Source organism: Cherax quadricarinatus, chromosome 95 (genome assembly GCF_038502225.1).
Source record: "Cherax quadricarinatus isolate ZL_2023a chromosome 95, ASM3850222v1, whole genome shotgun sequence".
NCBI lineage: Eukaryota > Metazoa > Arthropoda > Malacostraca > Decapoda > Parastacidae > Cherax > Cherax quadricarinatus.
Window position 1 is genome coordinate 4,834,893 of NC_091386.1, and position 11,229 is coordinate 4,846,121.

General features: G+C 43.6%; 1 protein-coding gene across 1 annotated transcript in view; it reads right to left on the bottom strand.

Annotated features, from left to right (window-relative positions):
• The window catches only part of LOC128703955 (alkaline phosphatase), a 39,407-nt gene extending 28,723 nt beyond the window's left edge, over nt 1-10,684 (bottom strand). Inside the window, exons 1-2 of the mRNA XM_053798842.2 lie at nt 10,522-10,684; nt 5,967-6,014 (exon numbers count right to left, since the gene is read on the bottom strand). Coding sequence (XP_053654817.2) covers nt 5,967-6,014; nt 10,522-10,594 — 121 coding nt within the window. The 5' untranslated portion in view covers nt 10,595-10,684. The remainder of the gene's footprint in view (nt 1-5,966; nt 6,015-10,521) is intronic.
• Between the last annotated feature and the right edge of the window lie 545 nt (nt 10,685-11,229).

Below are 11,229 nucleotides of genomic sequence, written 5' to 3' on the forward strand. Positions count from 1 at the left end.
CATACAGGTCACCTACATGACCAAACAACAATTACAAATTACTGTATATAATTATATTACAAATTATCCCCACATTCTTACCTTAAATATATAAATACTTTGGGTATATAGGCAATTCTCAAAAATTTCGGCGGTAGTCACACCATACCCATGGTGTGGTTGGTAGTCACACCATACCCATGGTGTGGCTGGTAGTCATACCATACCCATGGTGTGGCTGGTAGTCATACCATACCCATGGTGTAGGTGGTAGTCACACCATACCCATGGTGTGGGTGCTAGTCACACCATACCCATGGTGTAGGTGGTAGTCACACCATACCCATGGTGTGGGTGCTAGTCACACCATACCCATGGTGTAGGTGGTAGTCACACCATACCCATGGTGTGGGTGCTAGTCACACCATACCCATGGTGTGGGTGGTAGTCACACCATACCCATGGTGTAGGTGGTAGTCACACCATACCCATGGTGTGGGTGGTAGTCACACCATACCCATGGTGTGGGTGGTAGTCACACCATACCCATGGTGTAGGTGGTAGTCACACCATACCCATGGTGTGGGTGGTAGTCACACCATACCCATGGTGTAGGCGGTAGTCACACCATACCCATGGTGTGGGTGGTAGTCATACCATACCCATGGTGTGGGTGGTAGTCACACCATACCCATGGTGTAGGCGGTAGTCACACCATACCCATGGTGAGGGTGGCAGTCATACCATACCCATGGTGTGGGTGCTAGTCACACCATACCCATGGTGTGGGTGCTAGTCACACCATACCCATGGTGTGGGTGGTAGTCACACCATACCCATGGTGTGGGTGGTAGTCACACCATACCCATGGTGTGGGTGGTAGTCACACCATACCCATGGTGTAGGTGGTAGTCACACCATACCCATGGTGTGGGTGCTAGTCACACCATACCCATGGTGTGGGTGGTAGTCACACCATACCCATGGTGTAGGTGGTAGTCACACCATACCCATGGTGTGGGTGGTAGTCACACCATACCCATGGTGTGGGTGGTAGTCACACCATACCCATGGTGTAGGTGGTAGTCACACCATACCCATGGTGTGGGTGGTAGTCACACCATACCCATGGTGTAGGCGGTAGTCACACCACACCCATGGTGTGGGTGGTAGTCATACCATACCCATGGTGTGGGTGGTAGTCACACCATACCCATGGTGTGGGTGGTAGTCACACCATACCCATGGTGTGGGTGGTAGTCACACCATACCCATGGTGTGGGTGGTAGTCACACCATACCCATGGTGTGGGTAGTAGTCACACCATACCCATGGTGTGGGTGGTAGTCACACCATACCCATGGTGTAGTCGGTAGTCACACCATACCCATGGTGTGGGTGGTAGTCATACCATACCCATGGTGTGGGTGGTAGTCACACCATACCCATGGTGTGGGTGCTAGTCACACCATACCCATGGTGTGGGTGCTAGTCACACCATACCCATGGTGTGGGTGGTAGTCACACCATACCCATGGTGTGGGTGGTAGTCATAGCATACCCATGGTGTAGGCGGTAGTCACACCATACCCATGGTGTGGGTGGTAGTCACACCATACCCATGGTGTGGGTGCTAGTCACACCATACCCATGGTGTGGGTGCTAGTCACACCATACCCATGGTGTGGGTGGTAGTCACACCATACCCATGGTGTGGGTGGTAGTCATAGCATACCCATGGTGTAGGCGGTAGTCACACCATACCCATGGTGTGGGTGGTAGTCACACCATACCCATGGTGTGGGTGGTAGTCACACCATACCCATGGTGTGGGTGGTAGTCACACCATACCCATGGTGTAGGCGGTAGTCACACCATACCCATGGTGTGGGTGGTAGTCATACCATACCCATGGTGTGGGTGGTAGTCACACCATACCCATGGTGTGGGTGCTAGTCACACCATACCCATGGTGTGGGTGCTAGTCACACCACACCCATGGTGTGGGTGGTAGTCACACCATACCCATGGTGTGGGTGGTAGTCATAGCATACCCATGGTGTAGGCGGTAGTCACACCATACCCATGGTGTGGGTGCTAGTCACACCATACCCATGGTGTGGGTGCTAGTCACACCACACCCATGGTGTGGGTGGTAGTCACACCATACCCATGGTGTGGGTGGTAGTCACACCATACCCATGGTGTGGGTGCTAGTCGCACCATACACATGGTGTGGGTGGTAGTCACACCATACCTATGGTGTGGGTGGTAGTCACACCATACCCATGGTGTGGGTGGTAGTCATACCATACCCATGGTGTGTGTGATAGTCACACCATACCCATGGTGTGGGTGGTAGTCACACCATACCCATGGCGTGGGTGGTAGTCACACCATACCCATGGTGTGGGTGGTAGTCACACCCTACCCATGGTGTGGGTGGTAGTCACACCATACCCATGGTGTGGGGGTAGTCACACCATACCCATGGTGTAGGTGGTAGTCACACCATACCCATGGTGTGGGTGGTAGTCACACCATACCCATGGTGTGGGTGGTAGTCACACCATGCCCATGGTGTGGGTGGTAGTCACACCATACTCATGGTGTAGGTGGTAGTCACACCATACCCATGGTGTGGGTGGTAGTCATACCATACCCATGGTGTGGGTTGTAGTCACACCATACCCATGGTGTGGGTGGTAGTCACACCATACCCATTGTGTGGGTTGTAGTCACACCATACCCATGGTGTGGGTGGTAGTCACACCATACCCATGGTGTGGGTTGTAGTCACACCATACCCATGGTGTGGGTGGTAGTCACACCATACCCATGGTTTGGGTGGTAGTCACACCCTACCCATGGTGTGGGTGGTAGTCAAAAGTACATAATGGGTCCAGGGACTGTACCTCAACATTACAGAGGTATATAATGGGTCCAGGGACTGTACCTCAACATTACAGAGGTACATAATGGGTCCAGGGACTGTACCTCAACATTACAGAGGTACATAATGGGTCCAGGGATTGTACCTCAACATTACAGAGGTACATAATGGGTCCAAGGACTATACCTCAACATTACAGAGGTACATAATGGGTCCAGGGACTGTACCTCAACATTACAGAGATACATAATGGGTCCAGGGACTGTACCTCAACATTACAGAGGTACATAATGGGTCCGATGACTGTACCTCAACATTACAGAGGTACATAATGGGTCCAGGGACTGTACCTCAACATTACAGAGGTACATAATGGGTCCAGGGACTGTACCTCAACATTACAGAGGTACATAATGGGTCCGATGACTGTACCTCAACATTACAGAGGTACATAATGGGTCCAGGGACTGTACCTCAACATTACAGAGGTACATAATGGGTAAAGGGACTGCACCTCAACATTACAGAGGTACATTATGGGTCCACAGACTGTACCTCAACATTACATACGTACATAATACGTCCAAGGACTGCACCTCAACATTACAAAGGTACATAATTGGTCCGGACTGTACCTCAACTTTACAGAGGTACATAATGGTTCCAGGGACTGTACCTCAACATTACAGAGGTACATAATGGGTCCAAGGACTGCACCTCAACATTACAGAGGTACATAATGGGTCTAGAGACTGTACCTCAACATTACAGAGGTACATAATGGGTCCAGAGACTGTACCTCAACATTACATAGGTACATAATGGGTCCAGAGAGTGTACCTCAACATTACAGAGGTACATAATGGGTCCAGGGACTGTACCTCAACATTACAGAGGTACATAATGGGTCCAGAGACTGTACCTCAACATTACAGAGGAACATAATGGGTCCAGAGACTGTACCTCAACATTACAGAGGTACATAATGGGTCCAGGGACTGTACCTCAACATTACAGACGTACATAATGGGTCCAGAGACTGTACCTCAACATTACAGAGGTACATAATATGTCCAGAGACTGTACCTCAACATTACAGAGGTACATAATGGGTCCAGAGACTGTACCTGAACATTACAGAGGTACATAATGGGTCCAGAGAATGTACCTCAACATTACAGAGGTACATAATGGGTCCAGGGACTGTACCTCAACATTACAGACGTACATAATGGGTCCAGAGACTGTACCTCAACATTACAGAGGTACATAATGGGTCCAGAGACTGTACCTCAACATTACAGAGGTACATAATGGGTCCAGAGACTGTACCTCAACATTACAGAGGTACATAATGGGTCCAGAGAATGTACCTCAACATTACAGAGGTACATAATGGGTCCAGAGACTGTACCTCAACATTACAGAGGTACATAATGGGTCCAGAGACTGTACCTCAACATTACAGAGGTACATAATGGGTCCAGAGACTGTACCTCAACATTACAGAGGTACATAATGGGTCCAGGGACTGTACCTCAACATTACAGAGGTACATAATGGGTCCAGAGACTGTACCTCAACATTACAGAGGAACATAATGGGTCCAGAGACTGTACCTCAACATTACAGAGGTACATAATGGGTCCAGAGACTGTACCTCAACATTACAGAGGTACATAATGGGTCCAGAGACTGTACCTCAACATTACAGAGGTACATAATGGGTCCAGAGAATGTACCTCAACATTACAGAGGTACATAATGGGTCCAGAGACCGTACCTCAACATTACAGAGGTACATAATGGGTCCAGAGACTGTACCTCAACATTACAGAGGTACATAATGGGTCCAGGGACTGTACCTCAACATTACAGAGGTACATAATGGGTCCAGAGACTGTACCTCAACATTACAGAGGTACATAATGGGTCCAGAGACTGTACCTCAACATTACAGAGGTACATAATGGGTCCAGAGACTGTACCTCAACATTACAGAGGTACATAATGGGTCCAGAGACTGTACCTCAACATTACAGAGGTACATAATGGGTCCAGAGACTGTACCTCAACATTACAGAGGTACATAATGGGTCCAGAGACTGTACCTCAACATTACAGAGGTACATAATGGGTCCAGAGACTGTACCTCAACATTACAGAGGTACATAATGGGTCCAGAGACTGTACCTCAACATTACAGAGGTACATAATGGGTCCAGAGACTGTACCTCAACATTACAGAGGTACATAATGGGTCCAGGGACTGTACCTCAACATTACAGAGGTACATAATGGGTCCAGAGACTGTACCTCAACATTACAGAGGTACATAATGGGTCCAGAGACTGTACCTCAACATTACAGAGGTACATAATGGGTCCAGAGACTGTACCTCAACATTACAGAGGTACATAATGGGTCCAGAGACTGTACCTCAACATTACAGAGGTACATAATGGGTCCAGGGACTGTACCTCAACATTACAGAGGTACATAATGGGTCCAGAGACTGTACCTCAACATTACAGAGGTACATAATGGGTCCAGAGACTGTACCTCAACATTACAGAGGTACATAATGGGTCCAGGGACTGTACCTCAACATTACAGAGGTACATAATGGGTCCAGAGACTGTACCTCAACATTACAGAGGTACATAATGGGTCCAGAGACTGTACCTCAACATCACAGAGGTACATAATGGGTCCAGAGACTGTACCTCAACATTACAGAGGTACATAATGGGTCCAGAGACTGTACCTCAACATTACAGAGGTACATAATGGGTCCAGAGACTGTACCTCAACATTACAGAGGTACATAATGGGTCCAGAGACTGTACCTCAACATTACAGAGGTACATAATGGGTCCAGAGACTGTACCTCAACATTACAGAGGTACATAATGGGTCCAGAGACTGTACCTCAACATTACAGAGGTACATAATGGGTCCAGGGACTGTACCTCAACATTACAGAGGTACATAATGGGTCCAGGGACTGTACCTCAACATTACAGAGGTACATAATGGGTCCAGGGACTGTACCTCAACATTACAGAGGTAGTGAAGACGTGAGGTGACTTACGAGGTGTGTGAGTCCTGGTGACGCCTCGTGCAGGTCCCAGTCTTGAAGCTGCGCAAGAATACAAATAAATTATATCTCAATTACTCGAAAACTGAGAAATATGCATTGTAAACTGAACTAGATTTGATTTAACTCTCTCTCTCTCTCTCTCTCTCTCTCTCTCTCTCTCTCTCTCTCTCTCTCTCTCTCTCTCTCTCTCTCTCTCTCTCTCTCTCTCTCTCTATCTATCTATCTATCTATCTATCTATCTATCTATCTATCTATCTATCTACCTATACTAATATTACTAGTAATAACATCTAATTTATCCACTTACTCATTATTTAATTATTATATTAGGATTACAGTTATCTTGACTGGTGATGCAGTCGATAGTCTTCAAACCTGGCAATAATCTTTTTTTGCAGTTATCTTTCGTATTGAGAATAGTGTATATACACTGAGAGGTGTATATCTCAGTGTATATACACTGAGAGGTGTATATCTCAGTATATATACACTGAGAGGTGTATATCTCAGTGTATATACACTGAGAGGTGTATATCTCAGTGTATATACACTGAGAGGTGTATATCTCAGTGTATATACACTGAGAGGTGTATATCTCAGTGTATATACACTGAGAGGTGTATATCTCAGTATATATACACTGAGAGGTGTATATCTCAGTGTATATACACTGAGAGGTGTATATCTCAGTGTATATACACTGAGAGGTGTATATCTCAGTGTATATACACTGAGAGGTGTATATCTCAGTATATATACACTGAGAGGTGTATATCTCAGTGTATATACACTGAGAGGTGTATATCTCAGTGTATATACACTGAGAGGTGTATATCTCAGTATATATACACTGAGAGGTGTATATCTCAGTGTATATACACTGAGAGGTGTATATCTCAGTGTATATACACTGAGAGGTGTATATCTCAGTGTATATACACTGAGAGGTGTATATCTCAGTGTATATACACTGAGAGGTGTATATCTCAGTGTATATACACTGAGAGGTGTATATCTCAGTGTATATACACTGAGAGGTGTATATCTCAGTGTATATACACTGAGAGGTGTATATCTCAGTATATATACACTGAGAGGTGTATATCTCAGTGTATATACACTGAGAGGTGTATATCTCAGTGTATATATACACTGAGAGGTGTATATCTCAGTATATATACACTGAGAGGTGTATATCTCAGTGTATATACACTGAGAGGTGTATATCTCAGTGTATATATACACTGAGAGGTGTATATCTCAGTGTATATACACTGAGAGGTGTATATCTCAGTATATATACACTGAGAGGTGTATATCTCAGTGTATATACACTGAGAGCTGTATATCTCAGTGTATATACACTGAGAGGTGTATATCTCAGTATATATACACTGAGAGGTGTATATCTCAGTATATATACACTGAGAGGTGTATATCTCAGTGTATATACACTGAGAGGTGTATATCTCAGTATATATACACTGAGAGGTGTATATCTCAGTATATATACACTGAGAGGTGTATATCTCAGTGTATATACACTGAGAGGTGTATATCTCAGTGTATATACACGGAGAGGTGTATATCTCAGTGTATATACACTGAGAGGTGTATATCTCAGTGTATATACACTGAGAGGTGTATATCTCAGTGTATATACACTGAGAGGTGTATATCTCAGTGTATATACATTGAGAGGTGTATATCTCATTGTATATACACTGAGAGGTGTATATCTCAGTGTATATACACTGAGAGGTGCATATCTCAGTGTATATACACTGAGAGGTGTATATCTCAGTGTATATACACTGAGAGGTGTATATCTCAGTATATATACACTGAGAGGTGTATATCTCAGTGTATATATACACTGAGAGGTGTATATCTCAGTGTATATATACACTGAGAGGTGTATATCTCAGTGTATATACACTGAGAGGTGTATATCACAGTGTACATATACACTGAGAGGTGTATATCTCAGTGTATATATACACTGAGAGGTGTATATCTCAGTGTATATACACTGAGAGGTGTATATCTCAGTGTATATACACTAAGAGGTGTATATCTCAGTGTATATACACTGAGAGGTGTATATCTCAGTGTATATATACACTGAGAGGTGTATATCTCAGTGTATATATACACAGAGAGGTGTATATCTCAGTGTATATGTACACTGAGAGGTGTATATCTCAGTGTATATATACACTGAGAGGTGTATATCTCAGTGTATATATACACTGAGAGGTGTATAACTCAGTGTATATACACTGAGAGGTGTATAACTCAGTGTATATACACTGAGAGGTGTATATCTCAGTGTATATACACTGAGAGGTGTATAACTCAGTGTATATACACTGAGAGGTGTATAACTCAGTGTATATACACTGAGAGGTGTATAACTCAGTGTATATACACTGAGAGGTGTATATCTCAGTGTATATATACACTGAGAGGTGTATATCTCAGTGTATATACACTGAGAGGTGTATATCTCAGTGTATATATACACAGAGAGGTGTATATCTCAGTGTATATATACACTGAGAGGTGTATATCTCAGTGTATATATACACTGAGAGGTGTATATCTCAGTGTATATATACACAGAGAGGTGTATATCTCAGTGTATATATACACAGAGAGGTGTATATCTCAGTGTATATATACACTGAGAGGTGTATAACTCAGTGTATATACACTGAGAGGTGTATATCTCAGTGTATATGTACACTGAGAGGTGTATATCTCAGTGTATATACACTGAGAGGTGTATATCTCAGTGTATATATACATAGAGAGGTGTATATCTCAGTGTATATACACTGACAGATGTATATCTCAGTGTATATACACTGAGAGGTGTATATCTCAGTGTATATACACTGAGAGGTGTATATCTCAGTGTATATAAACACTGAGAGGTGTATATCTCAGTGTATATACACTGAGAGGTGTATATCTCAGTGTATATACAGTGAGAGGTGTATATCTCAGTGTATATACACTGAGAGGTGTATATCTCAGTATATACACACGGAGAGGTGTATATCTCAGTGTATATATACACTGAGAGGTGTATATCTCAGTGTATATACACTGAGAGGTGTACATCTCAGTGTATATACACTGAGAGGTGTATATCTCAGTATATACACACGGAGAGGTGTATATCTCAGTGTATATATACACTGAGAGGTGTATATCTCAGTGTATATACACTGAGACGTATATATCTCAGTGTATATATACACTGAGAGGTGTATATCTCAGTATATATACACTGAGAGGTATATATCTCAGTGTATATACACACTGAGAGGTGTATATCTCAGTATATACACACGGAGAGGTGTATATCTCAGTGTATATACACTGAGAGGTGTATATCTCAGTGTATATACACACTGAGAGGTGTATATCTCAGTGTATATACACACTGAGAGGTGTATATCTCAGTGTATATACGTTGACAGGTGTATATCTCAGTGTATATACACACTGAGAGGTGTATATCTCAGTATATATACACTGACAGGTGTATATCTCAGTGTATATATACACTGAGAGGTGTATATCTCAGTATATATACACTGACAGGTCTATATCTCAGTGTAAATACACTGAGAGGTGTATATCTCAGTATATATACACTGAGAGGTGTATATCTCAGTATATATACACTGGTAGTTTACATTAATCAGTATTTTACGTATTAAAGTAGTAGATAGACTTTAAACCCCATTAACCAACCTTAATGACCCTCGTGTAGTAGATAGACTTTAAACCCCATTAACCAACCTTAATGACCCTCGTGTAGTAGATAGACTTTAAACCCCATTAACCAACCAACCTTAGTAGTAGATAGACTTTAAACCCCATTAACCAACCAACCTTAGTAGTAGATAGACTTTAAACCCCATTAACCAACCTTAATGACCCTCGTGTAGTAGATAGACTTTAAACCCCATTAACCAACCTTAATGACCCTCGTGTAGTAGATAGACTTTAAACCCCATTATCCAACCTTAATGACCCTCGTGTAGTAAATAGACTTTAAACCCCATTAACCAACCTTAATGACCCTCGTGTAGTAGATAGACTTTAAACCCCATTAACCAACCAACCTTAGTAGTAGATAGACTTTAAACCCCATTAACCAACCAACCTTAGTAGTAGATAGTCTTTAAACCCCATTAACCAACCTTAATGACCCTCGTGTAGTAGATAGATTTTAAACCCCATTAACCAACCAACCTTAATGACCCTCATGTAGTAGATAGATTTTAAACCCCATTAACCAACCAACCTTAATGACCCTCGTTTAGTAGATAAACTTTAAACCCCATTAACCAACCAACCTTAATGACCCTCATGTAGTAGATAGATTTTAAACCCCATTAACCAACCAACCTTAATGACCCTCGTGTAGTAGATAGACTTTAAACCCAATAAACCAACCATTTAAGCCAAATATTTTAATTTACATTAGTCCCCGCATAAACGAGAGTTAGTTTAAGGGGTAACTAACCTGACGCTGCCAGAGAGGCTGTTAGGAACAGCAACAGCAGTAGTGACAGCAGATATAAGCGTGGAGGACTCATGGTGGAGGTGTGTGGTGGAGACAGCTGCCTGGTGGTGGGTGGTGGTGGTGGTGGTCGTGGTGGTGGTCGTGGTGGTGTGGTCGTGGTGGTGTGGTGTGCTAGCGTTTATATACCGCCAGGCTGGGATGGGAGGTCACATCACCAGTGCCATGTGTTGCTATTATGTGTTTTGGGCACCACCACCACCACTACCACCACCACTACCACCACCACTACCACCACCACCACCACCACCACCACCACCACCACCACCACCACCACCACCACCACCTCATTTTGATTCCACCAACACCACCACGAAGGATAACCCATCTTAATACAGGATGGGTTAGCCTTGAAAACCCATCACTTCTCCATTCCGTGACCCATAAGAAGTAGGACTCATAAGAATCATAAATCCCAGATTATCAGTAACCCAGGACAACCCATGAAAGCCAGCCAGTGTGGCTTACTGCCTTTGTAGTCCTGAAGTCAACTAACACACAGACATCTATTTACTACTACTTACTACTTACTACTTACTACTACTACTATTTAATACTAGTGGCCCGGTGGCCTGGTGGCTAAAGCTCCCGCTTCACACACGGAGGGCGCGGGTTCGATTCCCGGCGGGTGGAAACATTTCGACACGTTTC